At 41.0% G+C, this 26,521-nt stretch overlaps 1 protein-coding gene across 3 annotated transcripts in view; it reads right to left on the bottom strand.

Annotated features, from left to right (window-relative positions):
* The window catches only part of LOC106572187 (tyrosine-protein phosphatase non-receptor type 11), a 58,405-nt gene extending 32,361 nt beyond the window's left edge, over nt 1-26,044 (bottom strand). For 2 of the 3 annotated variants that reach the window (XM_014146127.2, XM_014146128.2), the window contains exons 1-2: nt 25,908-26,044; nt 1,361-1,483 (exon numbers count right to left, since the gene is read on the bottom strand). In XM_014146127.2, coding sequence (XP_014001602.1) covers nt 1,361-1,483; nt 25,908-25,921 — 137 coding nt within the window. In that variant the 5' untranslated portion in view covers nt 25,922-26,044. Of the gene's footprint in view, nt 1-1,360; nt 1,484-12,113; nt 12,208-25,907 lie in introns of those variants that run through there. The other variant, XM_014146129.2, reaches the window with a different exon arrangement.
* Nucleotides 26,045-26,521: the final 477 nt, after the last annotated feature.

The raw sequence follows: 26,521 nt of genomic DNA, 5'->3' as shown, positions 1-26,521 counted from the left end.
AAAATAGCTGGTATAAAATGCAAGCATGTTAAATTAGTGGGATTTTGGTCTGTGTATGAATGGGATAAATATCCTTTTATGAGCGCTTGGCTCTGAAGTCAATTTGCCGTTGCTGCCACATAATTATGGACACTCCCATCCTGCACACGCTTAGAAACACACTCTCACACACTCTCTCGATCACGCACACACTCCCTATACCCCTACGCACCCTTCTAAACAACAATTACAGACTTCCAAAACCAACTGTATAATGTGCGTTTGTCTGAGTGGAAGAAGTACATAGTAGTGGGGACGTGGTGGTGTGGTGTCACGTTGAGAGGTGACATGTGGCACTGGAGATAACATCTCGGGACAGATTGGAGAGGCCATCTGGAGGTCTGGATGAGTGTCCGCAGTGAAAGGGATCAGTGGGACAGGGTGAGCTGTCAGAGATCTGGAAGGTTCCACTATGATACAGGCCTAAGTCTGACGGTGATGTAAGGGTAAATCCATTTGAATTCAATCAGTTTTTGCCGGCATCCCTTTTAATTTAAACAAAACTTTCCATACATGTTTTGCCCATGGATGAAGTGGTCAGAAAGTTACTTTTTGGACTGGAATCAGGAGATAGAGGTGCTCAAAGTTGACCCATTTTGCATACCCCACCCTACCAAAATACATCCATGTCTTAATCACTGAAAACGATAAACGGTTGAGTTTGATATCATTTGAAAGCTTACAACAGGTCTGCCAGGGTTATGATTTCAGGTCCAAAAGTCACTTTCTGACCACTTCTACCTTGGGCAAACACGTATGGTTACCTTATGTATGGTAAGGTTTCGTTCCAATTAGAAAGGGGTACAGTCGAAAAGGGATTTAAATCATATGTGAATTCTTGTGAAAGGTTATCTTACACCAGTTTTCAACTTTTTTTTCAACCGAGGGGGGAAACAAACGTTCTCCGTTTCCTAGAAACTCGGGAGAGCAACAAAGAAGGCATATTTCAAGCTCGGATTCCCACAAGCTGCGACTGTTCACCCAAAGGCAAGGCTCTCATTCGCTCGCTAGCTTGCTAATTGAGGACCGATTATTTCCCATTTCAGCTTGGCCAACTGTGCACAGATGACATGCGGCTTGACTCCTGCCTTCATTAAAATCGCTCAGCCGGCCCCAGGAGACAATACACCCGAGTTTGGTTTTCTCTGAATGCTGAAGTTGACATCAGCGACAATGTTGTGGTGCATAGCGTTAGGCTAAAGCGCTAGGCTAAAGCGCTAGGAGAGAACAATGCTGTTCTCCTTTGGTTATTGGACAAATAACTTTCCCACAACATTCTGGGAAACAAAATGTGACATGCTGGTAACATGGATGCTGCTACCTGACAGAGAGAGTAAAATCCCCCGGATTGCTCTTGCTCGGCCGGGCTAGGAAACTGCCGTGGACCCCCCGTGTCAACAGGAGCTGCTCTGCCTCAATGCCGGTGATGTTGGGGTGGAACCACCTTGAAGAACAGAGAGAGTGAGAGAGAGAAAGAGAGAGAATAGTTTTGAACACAAAAGCCAAATCCAGAGTCACCAGTGTTTCTCTATACATCCCTAAGGGACTTTCAGGCGTATACAGAACGTTAGTTAATTACCTTCAAATAACCTACCATTTCCATTCTCAGAACGTTAATAAAACCTCCCAGGAAAACTGTTAGAACCTCCCTGCAACCTAAACATTTACATTCCCAGAACAGGCAAAACTTTTTTTAAAACGTAACATTTTACCGGTCAGGAAACTTATGGCTTTGGTCCCAGAACCATTGGGGAAACCCACAACTTCCATAGAACCAAATGTGCTTGCTGGGTCAGTTTGGTGACAGTAGTTAGATACACATAAAAAGTGAGATATAAACTTTTGAAAAGCAGAACATCAATATTTACAGAACTTAATATAACTGGCAAATGTTTACTTCCTGTGTTATATAACCAAGTAGAGAGTAAAAGATAACATTTACTCCATCCAGCTCACATTTTGATAAACCCTATCGTCCACTATCAACCATTACAAATTTGGATGTTACATTGTCCACCAACCTAAAATAATATAGAGAAATACACTCTAGCGTAATTGAAAAGTATGGCTCTGGTCTGTGCCCTTCTATCACTATCTCCCCCTACATATATCCCTAAAGTTCATCATTTATTTAATCTGTAGCCTAATAAACTGCATGCTTTCACTGACGAGTTGTAGTGGGAGGACCACACAACATGTCATCGCGTGACTAAGTTTACTTCGATATTATGGTTATTATATGAATATTTACACATAATTCTTTCATAATTCATTTTAAAAGACTAAAACATCCCACCTAGAAGTCCCCATCGTGTAACTGTCTAATTTGTATAGCACCTCAAAAACATAACATAGCCGACACTGCCATCGTCCTCTTTCACCACATCTTTCCCAAACATTAGACTACTGTTCTGTTCCTCCCTTCTATATATTTTCAACTCTCTATTTTGCAGCTTTTCTCTTCTTGAATTCATCTCCATTGTTCATTTTGCCTCAATGGATCAACGTTAACTTTTTCTGCCCAAGTTTCCAAAAGCATTTTGCAATTGATGTGTATTGGTGCGCTACAGTTAGCCCGAAAGTTTAGGCGTAGGCTACGCACTAACGGCAGATTAACATAATGAAAAATATATATATATTCAACCTGACCGCCACCCACCCGCCCCGCGGATATAACCATGCGGACTGCGGGTTATAATTCAACTCGCACATCACTAATGAGAGCTACTTTTATTTATGAAACATGTCACGAGCAACTCATTAATTTTTTCCTGGCTTTCAAATAAGCACTTGTATTTTCCCGAATGTAGCTTTCTTCTTTTTTCATTTTTTTTTACAAATTACAATTATTGGTAGAGAAACAATTACAATTCATGTTCTAAGTCCATGCCAATGCTTAAATCACATGAGAAGACCATTCTTGAGGGTAAAAGATTTGAGTGTAATACCCCTTTAATTGAGAATTTTAGGAGCGAAGAATCTGCTGGTCTAGCAATGTTTTTGCTTCTGCATATGTCATGACAGAGTTTGCTAAACAAAAGCCCACCCGATTGATACTGTACAAAGAATCCTGATATACACTGAGTGTACAAAACATTAAGAACACCTTTTCCCTCAGAACAGACTCAATTCGTCAGGGCAAGACTCTATAAGGTGTCGAAAGCGTTCCACTGGGATGCTGACCCATATTGTCTCCAATGGTTCCCACAGTTGTGTCAAGTTCTTGACAAACGCCTGGCACCTACTACCATACCCCGTTCAAAGGCACTTAAATATTTTGTCTTGCCCATTCACCCTCTGAATGGCACACATTCACAATCCATGTTGCAATTGTCACAAGGCTTAAAAATCCTTATTTAACCTGTCTCCTCCCCTTTATCTACACTGATTGAAGTGGATTTAACAAGTGACATCAATAAGGGATCATAGCTTTCACCTGGACTCACCTAGTCAGTCTACGTCATGGAAATAGCAGGTGTTCTTGATGTTTTGTACACTCAGTGTAATTCTGCGTGGTATGCCTACTTTGCAGTTAACATTTAATCGTGAAGGTTTTGGGAAAGTCTGTCTACTCAAAAGACAGTTATAGTTATCGCTAACTGGCTACACGAAGTGAACAATAAACAGAATCGCACACCACACAGAGGCAATATTCCTAGAAATTAATTGGCAGATATCGTGTTACGTTTGGATTTTTAAGCCAGTTGTGTCTAACCAGGGGTGGGACAATGTCAATTTAATGATATAGTATCTGGGAGCTTGCGGTGTCTGATACTTGTGAGATTTGTTTATGACAGATTGCGGTGGAGCGTGTGAAAAATACATGCACTTTCTGAATTATTTGGCAAGCTACTCATACAGTAGGTGGGCTGAGAGCTACTGGTAGTTCACAATCAAACTGTTGGAGACCCCTGCTTTAACTACTGTGAGGCTAATCTATTACTTATTAGCGTCGCAAGGCCCCTTTCCACAAGTGGTTGCTATGGCCAATGAATTCACTATTGTGGCTTTTCAAGTCTTGTGAAAGTGCAGAACTGTGAAGCCATTTGCATTAAGCATAATGAATAAGGCCTACATGACATTAAAACGACAGCTAACGTTGATTGAGCCCATTGCAATGATGTTGTGAATGGAAAAGAGAGTGCACGGTCCGTTTTGTAGATGGACGAGTGTGGGTTGAGAATTTCCACAAAACACTGTGTTGAATATGGTTGGATACACTCTTAGATGAATATAGTGCAATGTTCTGGTATCAGACTTAAAGGTGCAATCTGTAGCTTCTTTGTCTGCTGTGGCCACGAGACAGGTTGCACCCATTGTTGATGCTTAAACAAACTCATACACTCTCCCAAAAAAATCTTTGTTCAATTTAATCCAATCAGTGCACACAGAATCCTCACAAAGGCCCTCGTCCTTAGTCCTGACAGGTCAATAAATGACAGAAAACAAACTAAGATGAGCTGTCAAAACAACAATAGCCTATGAATATTAAAAACACACCTACTGGTGTTGTGACACTGTCAATAGTCTGTTACGCCTTAAAACAGCCAAAGCCAAACCTCAAGTTCACTGCTTTACCAATATCACCCTTTCCTTCAACTGCTTGCTGCTGCACATCTCAATCAGTTGCTTCAGAATCAAAACCATTTAGTGAGCAACAGCACAATATCTAAAGATGCGTCCTGATTCTCCACATTTTCCTTAAAGTGTGCATTTGCACATTCCCCGTCATGGATTTACAAGCATTGTATAGGTACTGTGTAAGCTTCGGGTGGGGGTAGTTTCCGACATTGTTAAATCCATGACTGTGAGTGTGCAAGTGCACACTTTAGGAGAAGTGTGAAGAATCAGGTCGTAGCTACAGTGAATGTAGTGGTGGTGTAAATACAGCAATACTTTCAGAACACCGTTTACAATGTGTTAAGAAAAACACTGCAGGGGACTTTTGAAGATGACTTAATGCAAAATATCAGCAATAAGAGGGCGATTTTGGTAAATGCCAGTGATTCAACACGAGTGGGAAAAGAATACATTTTGACACTAACATTTAGAGAAACAGTGAGTCACATAGCCCATTCATTTCCACAGCAAAATATTGCTTTCCTTCCCCCACGCTTCCCAAAGAAGTATGGTCAGTGATACATGCAGCGAGCACAACAACAAGATATCCTTTTATTAAACTCCACATACAATCTTTACCAGATCAAGTTTCTATGCCCTGGCACAGTAGTGAGTATTTGGGTATTTTCATGTTCATATTTAGGACAAAAAAAACCCATGACCAGTGTCAGAAAAAATAAATGTTTTTTTTTTCTCTTAAGGGACTGTATTCATAAGATAAGGACATCAACAGACATGTTAACACTAGATCTACTTACAAGCCTTGTGAGACTTTCGTACAGCCTTCAAGTAGCCGTGAAACACACATCCTTTCATATTTCTGTTTGATGGCAAAACTATGGATCCAATTTAACCGGACTCGTGGGGAGCTTGAGCTCAACCGCTGGGCAAACATCTAAATCAATAAAGTCCCTACAACGTCAAACGAGTAAACCCAGTCCTTGGAATGGCGGGTCGTTGTCCTGTGCCTTCGCTCCGAACCTCCGGTGGAATTACACTCAGATCAGGATGAATCACGCTTTATTGACAGCTTGTCATTCACAAAGCAGATTCACATGAGAGAAAAAGAGACACAGAGGGAGAAACAGAGAGAGAGAGGAAGAGGGAAAGAGAGAGGGACAGAGAGAGAGAGAGAGATGCCAATAGTAGACAGTAGTGGAGCTGAGGGAAGAGGGAACAGACGGGGCCAAAGCCACAGGAAGCTGCAGACATCTGGGGACTGACACTGGCCCAGATTGCACCTGACCCCCTCATCCACCCAGGCACCATGCTTTTTCTCATTCCAAGCCCAGGAGATTACTGAGGAACTTTTCAAACAGCAGCAGCAAATCATAACCGATTACCACTGGCATTCACCAAGGGATTAGACACAAATACATGGCAGGGGGGAATGAACAAGGCTCTCTCTGATATCATCAAAGGCCCATGCTGTGGCATTAACAATGGACTGGGATATATAGCAATGAAGGGATCATTTGCCAAAGTAGATTTTTTTTATGTGTGGAGACTCAGAAACACACCTGATATACTGTAGAATAGGGATCACTATGATCCACCTCGTTCAAAAACAGGCAGTCAGTAGGAGATAAGAGGAATTACAAGTACATGACTGTTACCAGTACAATACATTGTATTGCTGTAGTAGCAAGATGATAGCAATGTAGTATTTTATTTGTTTTTTCTATTCAGTCTTTTTATGTGAGTTGTTGAGCACGTTTGACATTTCTAAGAGTCAACTTTTTCTCTGTTTGAAATTTCTGCAGCACCATGCTCTGTCTACCAAGCTATAATAACTATAAATCCCATTCTCAGAGCCAAAAATCAATGTTTCTGTCAAGGTTGGAGAGGCACACCAAACACTTTCCATCCTGTGCATTACCACAGGCCTCAATGTTCCATGACTGCCATGACCTCAAGACAAACCAAACCAAATAGCCGGGTCGTATTTACTAGGCACCAAATGGAAGAAAACATACTGAAACAGGGAGGGACTACATGGATTTGTTGAATAAGATACACTTGTTTTTGTTTTCCTTTGTTAAAATGTTTTGCTACAGTGTGCACAAATGAATACGACCCAATATGTGTGAAAACGTAACATAAAAAGGCGTTACAGGTCCTTGTTTCAATCATAGCGGGCAAGAATCAAGCTCATCTCTACTAAGCAGTAGAGCCTTATGTGCCAGTCTTCTAGATTATCCTACGATACAATGAGAGTATGGCGTCAGGCTTTTCAAAACCTAACTATGCATTCAGAGAATACCATACGGCAGAGGTTGGACATAGCTACATAAAACTGTTGTGTCTTCTATAATACTCTACTTTGTATGACAGTACCTTTAACATTGAAGAAATCCGTTTTGTACTATTCTACAGAAGGCTATATGGCTTAGCTGTGCAGAAGAGGGAACTATTGTCAAGTACAGGGGGAGGAAGAGGAAAATAAAAACAAAATGTAAAGGAGAAATACTGTAGCGCACATTTTTATGTCGATTAGATTTCTGCTGTACAACCAGTCATTTCATAATTATATATAGTATTATAGTTATACTATTACATAATGTGGTAATAAAAAAAAGAGGTAAATGTAAATAAACAACAAGCACCACATCCTCCTGATCACACTGCTGCCCACCAGTTGTTACTTGCACTATGAGTATGTGCAACATTCTATGTACAGTACCAGTCAAAAGTTAGAACACACCTACTCATTCATGGGTTTTTCTTCATTTTTACTATTTTCTACATTGTAGAATAATAGTGAAGACCTCAAAACGACAAAATAACACATATGGAATCATGTAGTAACCCAAAAAATTGTTAAACAAAACATATTTTATATTTGAGATTTTTTAAAGTGGACACCCTTTGCCTTGCTGACAGCATTGCCCACTCTTGGCAAAACATTGAAAAAGTTATCCTTTTTAGATAAAACTACAGAATAAATTATTAATATGTTCACCAAATAATGGATTAAAACACACGGTTTTGCAATGAAGGTCTACATTAGCCTCAACAGCACTCTGTAGGGTAGCAACATGGTGTATCTGGAGGACAGCTAGCTTCTGTCCTCTTCTGGGTACATTGACTTCAATACAAAACCTAGGAGGCTCATAGTTCTCACCCCCTTCCATAGACTTACACAGTAATTATGACAACTTCCGGAGGACATCCTCCAACCTATCAGAGCTCTTGAAGGATGAACTGATATGTTGTCCACCTAATCAAAGGATCAGAGAATTAATCTAGTACTGAAAGCATAAGCTACACCTAGCTAGCACTGCAGTGCATAACATGTGGTGAGTAGTTGACTCAAAGAGAGGGAAAGACAATAGCTGAACAGTTTAGAACAAATTAATTTCTTCCAAAATGAAGGAGAAGCAAGAGAAAGACAAAGACAGAGATTTCAATATTTCTTTTTCACTTTCAGTTTCACTTACTTAGCTAGCAAATGGAGCTACCTACTTTAGCCTACTCAAACGCCCTGCTCAAACAGAGGGATACTATGTTAGCTAGCTGGCTATGACTATCCAACACAACACTGGAACTCTTCAAAGTCAAGGTAAGCTTTTGGTTTTACAAATGTATTTCCACCGGCGCACACCGGTGTAACTGCTAAACTGCTTACTGACGGTACACTAACATCACTGCATGATTGTAGCGGGTTTACTAACGCATTAGTTCTATTAGCTATGTTGACTATGACGTTACTTTAGCTAATATTGTGACAACGATGTAGGCCGTGTGTAGTGGTTATAATATGGTTTGGCTTGGAATTGTATATATATTTTTTCGTTACATACAGCTGATGTGTTGTGCATTGAAGTCCACAAGCGAAGGGAAAAGGTGAGAGGAGGAGAGTGCATACATTTTATTTATTTAACTAGGCAAGTCAGTTAAGAACAAATTCTTATTTACAATGACGGCCTACCAAAAGGCAAAAGGCCTCCTGCGGGGATGGGGCCTGGGATTAAAAATAAGCAAATAAAAATAAATATAGGACAAAAACACACATGAAAAGAGAGACAACACTACATAAAAGAGAGACCTAAGACAACAAGATAGCAAGGCAGCAACATGACAACACAGCATGGTAGCAACACAACATGACAACAACATGGTAGTAACAACATGGTAGCAGCACAAAACATGAAACAAACATTATTGGGCACAGATAACAGCACAAAGGGCAAGAAGGTAGAGACAACAATACATCACGCAAAGCAGCCACAACTGTCAGTAAGAGTGTCCATGACTGAGTCTTTGAATGAAGAGATTGAGATAAAACTGTCCAGTTTGAGCGTTTGTTGCAGCTCTTTCCAGTCGTTAGCTGCAGCGAACTGAAAAGATGAGCAACCCAGGGATGTATGTGCTTTCGGGACCTTTAACAGAATGTGACTGGCAGAACAGGTGTTGTATGTGGAGGATGATGGCTGCAGTAGATATCTCAGATAGGGAGGAGTGAGGCCTAAAAGGGTTTTATAAATAAGTTGATGCGAGAAGGAATGCAATGTGGTTGCTATGAAAGTGAACTGTGTTTACTCGTGATCAGGGGTGTATTCATTCCACCGATTCTGTTGAAAAACACTTCTTAAATGGAAGCAAACGGAACGAAACGGGGATAAATGTCACGTCCTGGCCAGTATAAGGGTTAATTGTTATTGTAGTTTGGTCAGGACGTGGCAGAGGGTATTTGTTTTATGTGGTTCGGGGTGGTGTTTTGGTAAAAGGGTGTTTGATTTAGTTTTCTGGTTTATGGTCTATGTTTATGTATTTCTATGTGTAGTCTAGTAAGTGTGTTTCTATGTAGAGTTAATTGGGGTGGACTTCCAATTGAAGGCAGCTGTGTGGTGTTGCCTTTGATTGGAAGTCCTATATTAGTTGGGTGTGTTTGTCTGTGTGTTTGTGGGAGATTGTTCTGTGTTTAGCCTTGTGCCTTGCCAGACTGTCTGTATATTGTTCGTTCACTTGTTTTGTTATTTTGGTGTTCATTTTGGGAAGTTAATAAACGTCAAGATGAGCGCACACATACCTGCTGCGTAAATGGTCCTCCATTACCGACGAAAACCGTGACAATACACATACCTGAATTTGTCCAATGGAAACTCTCGTTTGCAACTGTTGGCCTAATGATTTCACCCTAGATCTGCTAGATGCAGGCAAGAGTGTGCAAGGCCGTCACCTCAAATTTCTCTCTCGACCTGTGTGCACCTACGTTGTAAACTTTCATTCATAGGCTAGGTTGTAGCAACCTCATGATGGGTATAGGGAACATCTGAGTTTCATGTAGTAGCCCAAACCTATCAATGTTACATTGAACTGGGTGAATGGAATATGAATGAGAGCCATCCAATATGCTGTAATAGAAATAAGGCCATGCTCATTAAAAAAATGTGTCCTCCCACATCTTAAACGGCACCGACCACCACTGGGACATACAGTATATGGTATTCTGGGGTGCTACCATCTTGAATACACAGTCCCGTAGAGTAGAGTACACCACTTGGGTTGTATTGTGTTGACTGGGGTCCAGACTAGACTTCATTTTGTTATTCATCTGAATTTTTTTACTGGGTCATGGAGAAAAAAAAATTCTACCAATCAGGAAAGAATGCCATGTGTTACTATAGTAATCCCAGACAAGCAGCTTTTTAAGTCAGCCCAGCATTGCTGTCAGTCATTTCAACTGATGAAACAATGGCAGCCCACTCAGACCATGTAGTCTCTGAACCCGTTCAAGCATAAAACATTCACACTAGTTCACCCTGTGAAAATCACCATTGCTCTGTAATAACAACTAACAACTAACATTGCAACATTACCGGTATCTTTTTGGAGTGAATCACATTTTTTGTATTTTATTTGTATTTTATTAGGATCCCCCATTAGCTGTGGCAAAAGCAGCAGCTACTCTTCCTGGGGTCCACACAAAACATGAAACATGACATAATACAGAACATTAACAGACAAGAACAGCTGAAGTACAGAACTACATTAAAAAAAAGTTTTAAAGACACACGTAGCCTACATATAAATTCATACACACAAACTATCTAGGTCAAATAGGGGAGAGGTGCTGTGCCTTGAGGTGTTGCTTTATCAGTTTTTTTTAAACCAGGTTTGCTGTTTACTTGAGCAATATGAGATGGAACGGAATTCCATGCAAAAATGGCTCTATATAATACCGTATGCTTTCTTGAATTTGTTCTGGATTTGGAGACTGTGAAAAGACCCCTGGTGGCATGTCAGGTGGGATAAGCGTGTCTGTCAGAGTTGTGTGAAAGTTGACCATGCAAACAATTTGGGATTTTCAACACATTGTTTCTTATAAAAAGAAGTGATGCAGTCAGTCTCTCCTCAACTCTTAGCCAAGAGAGACACGCATAGAATTTATATCAGCCCTTTGAATAAAATAAAGCACAAGATGTGCTGCTCTGTTCTGGGCCGCCTGCAGCTCAACTAGGTCTTTCCTTGCAGCACTCGACCACACGACTGGACAATAATCAAGTTAAGACAAAACTAGAGCCTGCAGAACTTGCTTTTTGGAGTGTGCTGTCAAAAACGCAGAGCATCTCTTTATTACAGATAGACCTCTCCTCATATTTACAACCATTGAATCTATATGTTTTGACCATGACAGTTTGCAATCTAAGGTAACGTCAAGTAATTTAGTCTCCTCAACTAGTTCAACAGCCACACCATAGATTTCCCTAGAACTGAGGGAATAATTTGTACCAAATTCAATGCTCTTAGTTTTAGAGTTGTTCAGGACCAGTTTATCACTGGCCACCCATTCCAAAACACATGCAACAATGTTCAGAGAGCTTTGTTTTGTTTGTTTTGATATTGAAACAAATGCCCGACAAAGTGGCCGACGCTTTGTGTCCATTGCAGGTCAACGGGCAAGAGAGAGCGGTCAGTATCCTTTTCTGTTTTGGGCTTTAGTCCATCTAGTCTGCAACCCCCACCCCAATGCACTTAAACACACACGCACACATACACTCGCATGCCTGCTAATGAGGATCAGGCAGGAGTTCACCCCTTGTTTGACCCCTGACCCCTCAATAGAACAAAGAGCACTTCTCACCAATTACTGCACTAATCCTCCCCTTTCTCGCTCTCTCCCTGGCCTGACCTACTCTGAGAGGGACCACACTGCCCAGGTCTATCCCCAAACACTTAACAGTTAGCAGGCTCACTTCCCTCAGAAAGCTCTAACACGGACCACACGTCCACAAATAAGCACACCCACTCAGTCCACTCCAGCCAGACCCTCCAAAATGCACATAAGGTTATGAACTGTCAACCATTGAAGCATCAGACCAACTTGACCAAGTGCGTTGCACTAGCAACATAACAGCAGCAATCTACTGGTAAGACCAAATGCACGTGGGTAGAAAAAAAAGAGGCTGTTAATGAATGTCAGGAAGTGAATGAGAGTTTTCTCCCCCTACCTAACCATTCTGGTCGGAGCTTGTCAGAGCCCCCCGGTTCAGTTGCCTCAGAGCTTAGTAATCCAGCCCGGCACAGTTACACAAGGAGGGGAAGGGAGGGAGGAACGAGGGGGGAGGGCAGGGACTTGTAGGAGTGCTGCCTCTGCGGGTTGAAGCAAGAGAGGCGGGGGCGTTTAATCTGGGATTTGGATGAGTGCAAAGGGCCCTGATAGGATCATCGGAGCGGCTATCAGGCCGTCCCTCTGGGGACCTACATGACACGGCACCGTCTCCACGCCAACTGAAGACCCCTGCTCCTAATTCAGCCTTCCTTCCTTGTGGTTGCCAGTTCCGAAAGCAAGGCATATTGTAAGGTCTAGTCTACATGCGCAGTAGGACATTACTGACCTCCTTGCCTAGTAAGGATGTATAACATATAAAACTATGTAAAGTCTCTATGCTCTCTACTGGCATATTGGAGTCTATGTTGCTGTTATGTGGGAGATAATGGTGGACATACAGTACTGGTGGATACAGTAGTACTGGTGGATACAGTAGCTGGCCTACATGAGTTAGTTCTGGCATTTCCGAATGATGCTGATGCCTGATGAAATGCTTAAATTACATTGCAACACCATATTAAATGCATTTTCACCACCAATTAAACATTCAGGAAAAAAATGGAACAGTGAAACAAATGCAGAATATCTTGAAATGATCCAGAAATTGATCCAATCGGATAGAAGATGAAAGCACTGAAATTAGACATGCCAATGATTGCACTCTTTTGAGAATGGCAAGATACAGTGCTTTCGGAAAGTATTCAGACCCCTTGACTTTTTCCACATTTTGTTAGGTTACAGCCTTAGTCTAAAATTTATTTAAAAAAAATAAATCCTCAAATCTACACACAATACCCGATAATGTCAAAGCAAAAACAGGTTAAGAATAAAAAATGTAAATAAAAAATATTCAGTATTCATAACCTTTACTCAGTACTTTGTTGAAGCACCTTTGGTAGGGATTACAGCCTCGAGTCTTCTTGGGTATGGCGCTACAAGCTTGGCACACCTGTATTTGGGGAGTTTATCCCATTCTTTTCTGCAGATCCTCTCAAGCTCAACCATGTTGGATGGGAGCATTGCTGCACAGCTATTTTCAGGTCTCTTCAGAGATATTCGATCGGCTTCAAGTCCGGGCTCTGGCTGGCTTGTCCCAAAGCCACTCCTGTGTTGTTTTGGCTGTGTGCTTAGGGTCATTGTCCTGTTGGAAGGTGAACCTTTGCCCCATTCTAAGGTCCTGAGCACACTGGAGCAGGTTTTCATCAAGGATCTCTCTGTACTATGTTCCGTTCATCTTTGCCTCAATCCTGACTAGTCTCCCAGTCCCTGCCGCTGAAAAACATCCCCACAGCATGATGCTGCCACCACCACCATGCTTCACCCTATGGATGGTGCCAGGTTTCCTCCAGACGTGACACTTGGCATTCAGTTCAAGGAGTTCAATCTTGGTTTCATCAGACCAGAGAATCTTGTTTCTCGTGGCCTGAGAGTCTTTAGGTGCCTTTTGGCAAACTCCAAGCGGGCTGTCATGTGCCTTTTACTGAGGAGTGGCTTCCGTCTGGCCACTCTACCATAAGGGCCTGATTGACGGAGTGCTGCAGAGATGGTTGTCCTTCTGGAAGGTTCTCCCATCTCCACAGAGGAACTCCGGAGCTCTGTCAGAGTGACCATCGGTTCTTGGTCACCTCCCTGATGAAGGCCCTTCTCCCGATTGCTAAATTTGGCCCGGGCGGCCAGCTCTAGGAAGAGTCTTGGTGGTTCCAAATTTCTTCCAATTAACAATGATGGAGGCCACTGTGTTCTTGGGGACCTTCAATGCTGCAGACATTTTTTGGTATCCTTCCCCAGATCTGTGCCTCGACACAATCCTGTCTCGGAGCTCTACGGACAATTCCTTTGACCTCATGGCTTGGTTTTTGCTCTGACATGCACTGTCAACTGTGGGACCTTATATAGACAGGTGTGTGCCTTTCCAAATCATGTCCAATCAATTGAATTTACCACAGGTGGACTCCGATCATGTTATAGAAAAGTCTCAAGGATGATCAGCTCAATTTTGAGTCTCATAGCAAATTGTCTGAATACTTATGTAAATAAGGTATTTCTGCTTTTTATTTTAATACATTTGCAAAAATTCGAATAACCTGCTTTTGCTATGTCATTATGGGGCATTGTGCGTAAACTGGTGATTTTTATTTATTTTTAATCCATTTTTAGGTTAAGGCTGTAACGTAATAAAATGTGGGAAAAGTCTAGGGGTCTGAATACTTTCCGAAGACACTGTATATGATTACTTACATTTGAGAGGAATAATCACTATGGAGAATTGCTACTGCATGTCAAGCAAGACATGGTGGATGAATAAAGATAGACATGATGCTGACAAGGACAAAACCAAACATTTTAAATTTAAGCAGCGTTCAATGCTAAGCCATGCCATCTACTTCGCCAATAAATAAAGAATAAATAAATAAAGAATATACATTATAGGTCACGCTGAAGTCAAGAAACCAGTAGACTTTCCCCAGAAAGCTCACGTCACTAGCAGCCTGTGCCCAGACATGACACCTTGAGGCCAGGCCAGTTTATTAAGAGTTTCCCATTTTAAACCCTGTGCTTAAGCTTGATCCAGCCCCAGGGGTCCTATTCAGTCTGCCATGAATACGCTAATGGTTAACAAGTTCACCCTCATTGGCATTGGTGCATAAAGAGACATTATAAGCATTGTTCTAAGAAATTATAAAGGCTAATACATATTTATAACAAGTTATAAAGCATTATACCTGAACGCTTTAGCTAAAATGTTACAATGGTATTCATACAATAAACCAATGTGATGTGGTGTTAGTGGACAGTCCTTCCGTGTACCTTTTCGCTGAAAACCAGAATGGGATTTTTTTGTCAAACTATGATTTGGTTGGTTGTTGTGTAAGTCTGGGGCAAATGTGTTTGCCCTTTCACTTTTTCTGTATGCAGAGTTGAATGATTAACTGGTAGTATCCATGCTTGCCCCATCTCTCACTGAGAAATCGCTTTCAGAAATAGATAAAATTGTAAAGATGTGCACCACCAAAGTGGAAAATCTTGTTTCTCATTTTGTTTACCCATTTAGACAACTTGACTTACTGTACTATAAATTACACAAGTTAAAAATACAATTAGAAATATAAAAAGACATGAAGTATGCCCTTTCTGTGGTGTCCTCATGCTACAAGTATCATAGTTATCTCCACAGAACATGACTGCAGGAGTGACTCAGGGCTTTCCAAGAATAGGTTTTCCTTGACAACTACCAGGCGCTTCACTTCCTTGTATTATGCATTGAGCACTGGGAGGGAGGGAGAGAGAAAGAGAGCGAGAGAGAGAGAGAGAGAGAGAGAGAGAGAGGAGAGAGAAATAAAACTGTCATTGAGAGACTTGAATAAAATACGACATACAGAACGAGAGAGCATGAGGTAGAGTGAGAGAGAAGGGTAGAAGAAGGGAAAGAGAGGAAGGGAGAGCAACACAGTCAGAGCCATGGCTCAGCGGGCAAACATAGCACAGAGCAGAGCGCTAGCTTGCTCAGACAGACAGGGGAAACAGAGGCCCCACGTGCATCCAGCACGCCAGGCTCTCTATCCTCTTACATAATGTCTCAAGTTCAATACAGCCGTGGCTATTTAAAGTCCTGGCTAGGCCTGGTGACAAAAAGGTGATATACTTAGTGCCCCGAATGCTGCATGAAAGCCCCGTTAGGGCTATATCGGTCACAGACAAGACCTGGGGTGTGGATTTTGGTCATGCTGCTGGTATTTTTAGAACAGCTGATGATCTTGGGGTATTTACAGTACATGCAGTGCAAACCCACCCTCAGCGGATAGATGCCTCACATCACTATGTAGCCAGCTAGCGTCTAGAAGCTAGTAGTTAACGTAGCGCTTTCATGTTGCGCATGATAGCCATATAAGTATTTGAGGGATATTATGGACTAACCCCATCTGTTTTCAGGGGATGGCTAACTAATCTGCCTGATTGTGTGCGCTGATATTGGAAATCAGGGGAAAAGAGGGCTTGTACACTTAATTAAAGGACAATCCATTTAACTTGCATGAGCAAGCTAGCACAGGCTATGCACACACAGTTTTAAGAGAGCGCAAATCATGCTACTCTGGTTACATGGAGCTACAGGTTCAACTATGGCCAGACAAGGAGTATAGCATTGGTGTTTAATATAACCTGACCGTTATGCATTGTCTGAGAGTGTACATTGTCATGGCCCATGCCTTGATAACCACCAGTGCATATTTGTTGAAGCAAACAGGTTGATCAGTCATAATTTAGAAGAAAGCAGATATAAAAAACTGACAGTTAAAAATAACCATAGAAGGCCTAGACTGCGGCCTAAATGCAACTTTAGCCCCTGGTTGTTAAAATGTATGTTATTGTAGTTCCAATTGGAGCAATATTATGAAGTCAGAAATGTACACATTTAAAGGGATAGTTTTTCATATTTCAAACTTTTTTTCGGGCAGTTGTGAGCTGCCCCTTTAAATGGTATTAGGTGGTCATTAGCCAGTAACAGTGACTTCCTTTTTTCTCCGACCTAAACCTGTTGCCTTTTTTCACCACACCCACTCATGTAGAAAGTCCAAAGCTGCATAGAAAAACTGCATAGACTTTGAATCATACAGCTACAAATAACAGAAGAAACACATTTCCAACCAAACCAACCAACGAAATGACAAACTGGCACATACATTTGAGAGTGCTGTGTTCATGCATCAAACAGGTGCTGGAAATGATATCAAAATGTGATAACCTAAATCAAACACAGCAGGAGGGAAGATTAAAGGATTTGATTGCATTGGTAATTATAGCAGCTCTTATCGTGAATTACTGGCGACGAGAGAAAGGGCTTCACAGAGTGTCGGAAACATGAGTACTGCTAGTGCTAACGAGAACGTCAATTTGGTGCAAAAGAAGGGCGCATATTCGACGGTATGGCAGTATTTCGGCTACAGGTAAACTGATGTCAACCAAATGCAAGTGTTATGCAAAAAGTGCCTCAGAGTTGTAGCATCAACAAGAGGCAACCCAACACATTTATTGAACTATTTGAAGAAGAACCAGCCCTTACTTTACACCAATTGCATGGTCAAAAAAAGACAGCAGCAAACACCCTCAGCCATAGCCAGCCACTTGCGTTAAACAGACATTGATTGCCAATGCGTTTTCAAGTGTAACACTCTACAAAAAAACATTGAAATCACAGAGGCTATCGCCGATCAATCACATAGTGTCAATAAGAATCATGTCTTTGGCTGTCAGCAAAGACGGCTTCAACAAGATGACAAACAAGCTGGACAGGAGATTAAAGATTCCATCTCACACATACAGTGCTTTCAGAAAGTATTCGCACCCCTTGACTTTTTCCACATTTTGTTGCGTTAAAAGGTGGGATTAAAATGCCCTCAGAACACCCTCAATTCGTCGTCGGCATGGACTCTACAAGGTGTCGAAAGCGTTCCACAAGGATGCTAGCCCGTGTTGACTCCAATGCTTCCCACAGTTGTATCAAGTTGGCTGGATGTCTTTTGGATGGTGGACCATTCTTGATACACACGGGAAACTGTGAAATTTGATTTGAAACCCAGCAGCACAGTATTTTCTTTAACTGCACTGTAGGGGCTCGTAAGTAAGCATTTCACTGTAAGGTCTACACCTGTTGTATTCGGCGCATGTGACTAATAAAAAACTTGATTTCATTTGATTCTTGACAAACTGGCGCTCCTGACACCTACTACCATACCCTGTCTTGCCCATTCACCCTCTGAATGGCACACACACAAAATCCATGTCTCAATTGTCTCAAGGCTTAAAAATCCTTCTTTAACCTGTCTCCCCCCTTCATCTACACTGATTGAAGAGGATTTAACAGGTGACATCAATAAGGGATCATAGCTTTCAACTGGATTCACCTGGACAATCTATTCAGTGTTTCCCAAACTCGGTCCTGGGGACCCCAATGGGTGCACGTTTAGTTATTTGCACTAGCACTACACAGCTGATAATCAGCTGTGTAGCACTAGTGCAAAAACCAAAACGTGAACCCCTGTGGGTCCCCAGGACTGAGTTTGGGAAACACTGCTATGTCATGGAAAGAGCATTCAACCTCTTGAGTCAATGTTAAAAGCACCTTTGGTAGCGATTACAGCTTTAAGTCTTTCTGGGTAAGTGTCTAAGAGCTTTGCACCTGTATTGTACAATATTTGCACATTATTCTTTAAATTCTTCAAGCTCTGTCAAGTTGGTTGTAGATCATTGCTATGCAGCCATTTTCAAGTCTTGCCATTGATTTTCGAGCTGATTTAAGTCAAACCTGTAACTCGGCCACTCAGGAACATACAATGTCATCTTGGTAAGCAACTCCAGTGTATATTTGGCCTTGAGTTTTAGGTTATTGTCCTGCTGAAAGGATTTGTGAATTTGTCTCCTAGTATCTGTTGGAAAGCAGACTGAACAAGGTTTTCCTCTAGGATTTTACCTGTGCTTAGCTCTATTCTGTTTATTTTTACCCCAAAAACTCCATAGTCCTTGCCGATGACAAGCATACACGATGCAGCAACCTCCATGCTTAAAAATATGAAGAGTGGTACTCAGTGATGTGTTGTTTTGGATTTGACCAAAACATAACGCTTTGTATTCAGGACATAAAGTTAATTTCTTTGCCATATTTTTTGCAGTTTGACTGCAGGGTGCATGTTTTGGAATATTTTTATTCTGTACAGGCTTCCTTCTTTCACTCCGTCAGTTAGGTTAGTATTGTCATCAATTAGGTTAGTATTGTGGAGTAACTACAATGTTGTTGATCCATCCTCAGTTTTCTCCTATCACAGCCATTAAACTATGTAATTGTTTTAAAGTCACCATTAGCCTCATGGTGAAATCCCTGAGCGGTTTCCTTCCTCTCCGGCAACTGAGTTAGGAAGGATGCCTGTATCTGTGTTGTGACTGGGTGTAACATCCAAAGTGTAATTAATAACTTCACCATGCTCAAAGGGATATTCAATGTCTGCTTTTTTATACCCATCTACCAGTAAGTGCCCTTCTATGCGAGGCATTGGAAAACCTCCTTGGTCTTTGAGGTTAACTCTGTGTTTGAAATTCACTGCTCAACTGAGGGGCTTACAGATCATTTTATTTGTGGGTTACAAAATCATGTTAAACACTTTTATTGCACACAGAGTGAGTCCATGCACTTAATCCATGCACCTGAACTTATTTAGACTTGCCATAACAGAGGGGTTGAATACTTATTGACTCAAGACATTTCCGCTTTTCATTTTTTATTAATTAGTCAAAAAAACAAAAAACAAACGTAAAGCATAATTCCACTTTGACATCGAGTATTGTGTGTAGGTCAGTGACACACAACCTCAATTTTAATCAATCTAAAATGCAGTCTGTAACACAACAAAATGTGGAAAAAGTCAAGGAGTGAGAATATTTTCTAAAGGCACTGTATTTTTCCCAAATTGTCATCCCAACACTGTATAACAAAATTAAGCGAGAAGTTGAAACTCACACGTTGATTATTACCTTTGGTCTAGTAAAACAACCAAGCCCTACATTAGTTTGAAAGTACACTTTATTGATGAGAAGTTTACACTGAATTGTTGGTGCTTGCAAACACCATAGGCTACTTCACTGGAGATCACATGGGAGAAAACAACGGTCTGGGGTTGAGAGACGCTTTAGCTGCCTGGGGCCTGAATGCGGAGCAGCAAGTGTGAATAACGATAACGCCGCAAACGTGGACCAGACTGGACCAGACTCCAATGTTTTGGACACAGGCTGCACCTTTGCAATTGGTAGGCTACGTGTTACATGTTAAGGCACTTTGACTTAAATTTGAATTATAATAATGATTAAAATTACTTATACATAATTACACAATCATACGCTTCCTATTCCATCTGCAGCCTATGGTGCCCGACTAAATAATTAACTTATTCATGTTATTAATACATTTTGTGCTGCTCTTATAGCACACGATATTTTGATGATCATGTTAAAAATGTATGTTTGTTTTGTTAATATGCAGGTGTAATAATCCTATCTATTAGCATATGCATAACAATGGTGTTTCAATTGGTTTTGTATTCATTCATATGATCTCATTTTAGAAGCGACATTATCTAACCTGACACTTGTCTGATGGAATTACCCAGTTTTCCCCCAAGTGCTTGAAAATCTCAATTCATAATCACGATTGCAATATCTGGCAAAATAATCGCAATTAGATATTTTGTCCAAATCGTGCAGCCATACGATCTCGATAAAGAAAGCAAAACTCAAAAACTCTTTTTAAGCTCCATCTCTGACTCTGCTGGTGATCCATAAAAAAAAGTAAATGCACTGAAGCGTACAAACTCCTCTTCTACCCTGGCTAAGAAAGTTCTGACTGACTCTGGCATCCTAACTGAGACGAATAAACGCATCACTTATGCCAATCTGCATTTATTCTCGGCAGGCTTTTTTTGGGAGAGAAAACGTGATTTAATTGACCCTGGTCAGTCAATCGGCTGCTCTTCCCTCCGCCAGCCTCTAGCTGACTCGACGGTTAACCCGTCACGTTCTAGTGACTCTTTATATTTCAACTATTTACTTCCTGTGATGTGCAAGATGCCTTCCTTAAAAGTGGAACTGACAGCGTTTTAACTACTTTGCAGATATGAAACAAACAGACAATCGTAATATCAGTAAAAAAATATATATAAAATTCCCAACTTTATAGGTTTTAAAAATAGGTTCTATTTGACTCAAAATTCCATGATGTACAGTAAGGCACTGTTGGGATAATAGATGTATGCAGGTGGATGGATGCAGTTCAATGCATGATTAATATAATTCACCAATACATTTCTTGGTAGTTAAAAAAAATATTGCTATCAGGTTGTAAATTACAGCTGGCCTGGTACATTGTTTGCTGCCTCCACCCATTCAGGACGCACTGTTTGAGTTTCAATAATTTTGAACAAAAAACCTGACAATTTTAACTAAGGCTGTAAATGTCAATACAATCAACTATTAGTACATGTAAATGTGTGTACTGACATGTATGTATAATTGATAGATGCACACACACGCTACATGTTAATGTTTTTAAATGTATGTAAATGGTAAAGTCTTTTGTCTGTAATTAATTTCTCGTTATATGTCAGACCCCAGTAATACTAGCTGTCGCCACTGGCGTCAGCTAATGGAGATCCTAATAAACCAAATCAAAAGCCAGTCATAACGTGGCTAATAGGCTAGCACACATATCAAACACAACGCCCGCAGGCTTAACAGGACACACAAGCAAGTATAAATGAGTCAATAGTTGAGTCATCTACTTTCTGAAATTACAGCCTGATGCGCCCGTATCGGTGAATTCAACTTCAATTGCGCTGCTTTCCTGTCTCCTGTTTACAGCATGCAGCAGAGGGAAAGTGTACACACACATGCCACAGTCCTAGCTGGGCTACTAAAATGTTGCAGTCTGGCTTCAGTTTTTAAAGATTGACAATGAATAAGCAAAAAACTAAACCTGCAACAAAACACCATGCAGAGGAGAAACATGTAGGCCTAGTGCAGCAACATTTGAGCAGCAGCCTAAGCTGACTTCTCAAGTACAATACAATTGGAGTGCACCATAAAGCAAGTCTGCATTCAACCGCAATGGGGATCCATGCAGTTCAAAACAGCTACCACTTCAATAAAGCCATTAGATGTGGTTCATCATAGCGGACTGTGCTTTATTACAGGCGACAATTTTAGTACTCATCACTGCATTATCTACCAGAAAGATGGTTGGCCCTCTTTGAAGTCACGTAGGTTGATACATTGCTATGTTTTCATTTATAACAAAAGTTTTTTTTACAAAAACTCCCACAGTACCTATCATTACTTAACTATGAGTTACCACACTCAGTCTCAGGGGTGGCTAACTCTGGAAATTCCTTCGGTCTCTACTGTGTTAACTAAAAGCTGATTTACCTTTCTTGCACCTTGTTTGTGAAACAATCTTCAAAATGTTCTTAAATTTGATGTTCTAGTGCTTCAAGGGCAATTCAGAAAGCTGATTGAGCACCTCATTACTGATGAATGTGTTTGTTTTTCTTTCTGCTTGCATTTTGTATTTATACTGTGAGAAAAACATTATGAACACCTGCTCTTTCCATGACATAGACTGACCAGGTGAATCCAGGTGAAAGCTATGATCCCTTATTGATGTCATCTGTTAAATCCACTTCAATTAGTGTAGATGAAGGGAAGGAGACGAGTTAAAGAAGGATTTTTAAGCCTTGAGACAATTAAGACAAGGATTTTTCATGTCTGCCATTCAGAGGGTGAATGGGCAAGACAAAATATTTAAGTGCATTTGAACAGGGTATGGTAGGTACCAGGCACTGCAACGCTGCTGGGTTTTTCACGTTCAACAGTTTCCTGGGTGTATCAAGAATGGTCCACCACCCAAAGGACATCCAGCCAACTTGACACAACTGTGGGAAGCATTGGAGTCAATATGGGCCAGCATCCCTGTGGAACACTTTTGACACCTTTATAGAGTCCATGACCCGACGAATTGAGGCTGTTTTTAGGGCAAAAGCTGGTGCAACGCAATATTAGGAAGGTGTTCCTAATGTTCTGTACGCTCAGTGTATATTTTCATGTGTATTTTCTATAGATCAGGGCTCATCTGTAAAAAAAGAGACATTGGTCTCAGTATGACTCCCTGATAAAATAAAGGTTAAATAAAATATACACCACCGGCTTTAGAACATTTGGGATGTGCTTTACTGAAAATGATACCATTCATTCAACTCAATGTCACTAATAGTTATGAATTACTTTGCATTTCATAACAAAAGGTAATAGAGGAGGAACACGATAAGTATTGGTTGATCTGAAGTGAAAACTGAGACTCAAAAGTTTTGACTGCTAAATGGTAAGTTCGGTCTTTCCAAGATGGCACCCAGGGTATTGTTCAGATGAATGTGTCAGAAACTGCTATCCTGTGGCTCACAGGAGCAGGAAGTACTGAGCCTCACACTAAACAGAACTGATGACAAAGGATGGAAAAACACCCACTAACCAACTAGGTTATCACAATACCAGCATTATGATTTCCAGAAACATAATGGAAAGGAAAACGAAACAGACTTCATTTCTTGAGAAAAACTGTCCTAATGTTACTCAGTCCCATTGCTTATTTTCCAAGCTATAAAGGACTATAAAGGTTGGTCTGACTAATGTTTTCCTTTTTTTTTTGCCATCGGAAATACCAGTATCAAAATAATAATGATACTGTATCGTGACAACCTATAACCAACTAACTCCAATTCAATACTACTACTGTTTCCCCTACCATTACTTAGATGAGGAAGTCTCTCTGCCTATATCAACTGCCAGAATAAATGCACAGAAGCGAACGCCACATCCAGGCAGTATTAATGATGCAAAGCTGTTATTTTTGCCTAACTGTGCCACTGTGCCATAAATTACACCACTTTGTTCTCAAAGAACAGAAACATAAGCCTTTGTATGTTCTCACAAGGACTGCATTGCTAAATGACATTGTTGTTATCTAACATCCATTCATTTGTTTTCACGGCTTTACTTCTACCATACCGTGGCAATCACCGCTTTTGGAAACCTTGATGTGATGCATCTCTCTCACTCAGAGCGTACTCTTATAGGGGTGTCTATGTACACTGTCAACCCGTAGGATTGCTGACATGGTGCATTTTGAGTCCATACTCTTCATAATAAACATCTCTTTGTCCACAGACTCTGCAGGACATTGGAAAATGCTCCCCAAGACAACATTTGTGGGCAAATCTCAAACCAACTTCTGGACGCCTTCATCTGTATCAATCCAGAATAGCCCTATACCCTCCTCTATTAATTTACTGTTATTATATTACTGTACAACTGGTTACAAACACAAACCTCATGGTTTGTTTCGTATTTTGTCAAATATTTGATGTTTATGAATGTTATTTTGTGTACTGTGGGCCAATTCGGCTTGCAACTACCCACCTTTAGACTAGATGTCAACAAAGGCATTACCAGAGATGTGCATATAATGACGATATAATGTCTCCACCCTAACAATGGGATTCATTGTCCACAGAGCAGAACGGCGGGCTTTCAAGCTCCTGCCTATTCCTCTCTTTGGATTGGTGGATACACCTCGTTAATTGAATAAGTTTGGGAATATTTGATGAGGGGTTTTGACGGCAATCGCCTGTACTCAATGCAGAGTGAGATGATATGCTAGCCTCATGAATATGCATATACAGCCTCGAATTTCACTTCTATTAGAATATGCCTCAAATATCAAAATAGCAATTCATGTTTATCTTGACTAAATTGGACACTCATTGCTCCACATACAAAAAAAATCCTCACCTGCTTAATAATTAAGGATATGCTTAATGCTCATGAATCTACTTCTGTGTGGACAGATTTTGGGCAGAGATAGGGCTCTCGGTTCTCTCTGGCATAACATAACCACACAGAAGTAGATTTATGAGTAAAGTTACACACTTCCCTCAAAAAGCATAATATACATATGGTATGATGGTTTGACCTTGTACAGAAAATGTAACAAAAATGTCTTGATTGATATTGCAACGAACAGCCTTTGCTGAACTCAAACACATCCTGCAGTTGTGGCACTTAAGTGGTTGTGCTACAGTTAAAGGCCCAGCAGGCAGCTTTTTAGGGCGACCCCTGAGAGGAAGAGGAGAAGCGAGAGGTTTCACTCTTGCCAGAATCTGTCCAAAAAGAATTGCCCAATGCGTTTCTATGAGTTTATTTTGGACCTAAGCTTGTCGCCTGCCTTCCTGCCTTGGGGACAATGACACCCATTGTTAAGGCATGAGCATCTCATCATTATACAGATCTCTGGCGACCCGACCAAATTCACGTAGAAATGTGAGTTATAGATCTGTCACTCATATTGAAAGCAAGTCTGAGAATCAGATCTGTGGTGGCTAGCATTTTCTAATGAGACGACTGACACTACCCACTGGACACAGAAATCAAGTCAACATCTATTCCAACGTTGATCAACCAGTGCGTGTCCACTGGGTACATTTAAACATGTCTTATTTACTGACATTAATAAGATATGAGGGGACACATTTCAGTTAATAATTGAACAACTTTGTTGCATTCCAACTACAAATACAGAGCACTCTGCAAAAGCCAAACCATGCACCTTGATATCAAAGGCCAACTTCTGCCCATTTCCTACACAGCAGAGAGAGAGAGAGCGCACTGGGGCTATAGCAAATAAGACCCTCGTTTAAAGAAGACCCATCCACCAATGAACATTCGCTTTTATATCAACCTATTATTCAACGGCACATTAGTTTTGCGATGTCCCATAGCTTACAAACGTAAAATGATCAGAGGAAAGTAATAGCGTATTCCACCTAATTGCCAATGACAGTTCTATTGCAACTCTGAACTCACATTAAATAACTTTTGTCACACAAATAGGCTACAAGATGCCGACAAAAGCGAAAAATACCCCTAATTGAAGCAACCATTGTGGGCTTTGTGCGTTTTAAAGGGTCGGAGAAAATGCATAGTACTTTTGCTCGTAAGCGGAAGGTCCCACACATGTCCTGTAATAAGTCATGAAACGCTGTTTATAATGGGTAAAAGGCCTATTCCCGGTTCGTTCCATGGTTTTCGATAAAGCCCGTCTTACCTGCGAGACGTCATAGCAGTCTTAGAAAGCTGTCTTCGAATGAGAAGGGAAAGTCAAATAAAGTGAGCGTTCCCTTTACGTCTTCGCCGTGTCGCTGTTGGACAGCGTGCACTCAGGAGGGCGTTTATTGAACAATGTTCAACTCCAAAGACAAATTATCGCAGCACACCCCGCCTCCAAAGCAGTGGCGGTTCTAGACCATTTCAACGGGGGGGGGGGGGGGCAGTTGTACTGTTAGAGGGGCCAGTTACATTAGACGTTATTGTTGTCATATCGTTTTCTTCACTGCATTGCAGGCATTAGCAGGCAAAAGACCATGTTCATAATCATCATCGTTGCCACCAAAGCCCACAGTCATATTCATTGTACCACGCGGTCCCTGCAGCTAAAACATAGACTGAAAGTGTGTAGCTTATTCCAGGGGCGCAACTTTAGTTTTAGAAGTGGGGGGGCATAACTTGATGGGGGGTCTGGGGTTCCTCCCATTTTTGGGGGCATCCATGGCCCTTCTAGCCTTCTCTATTTAGAACAACATAAAGTCAGCAAAAATGCCCAGTCATCATGCTAGTTAAGAGATCATTATTAAATATGTTTAAGTGATTGATACGACTGAA

Source organism: Salmo salar, chromosome ssa15 (assembly GCF_905237065.1).
Source record: "Salmo salar chromosome ssa15, Ssal_v3.1, whole genome shotgun sequence".
NCBI classification, from domain to species: Eukaryota; Metazoa; Chordata; class Actinopteri; order Salmoniformes; family Salmonidae; genus Salmo; species Salmo salar.
This window is presented reverse-complemented; position numbering and strand designations above follow the sequence as displayed.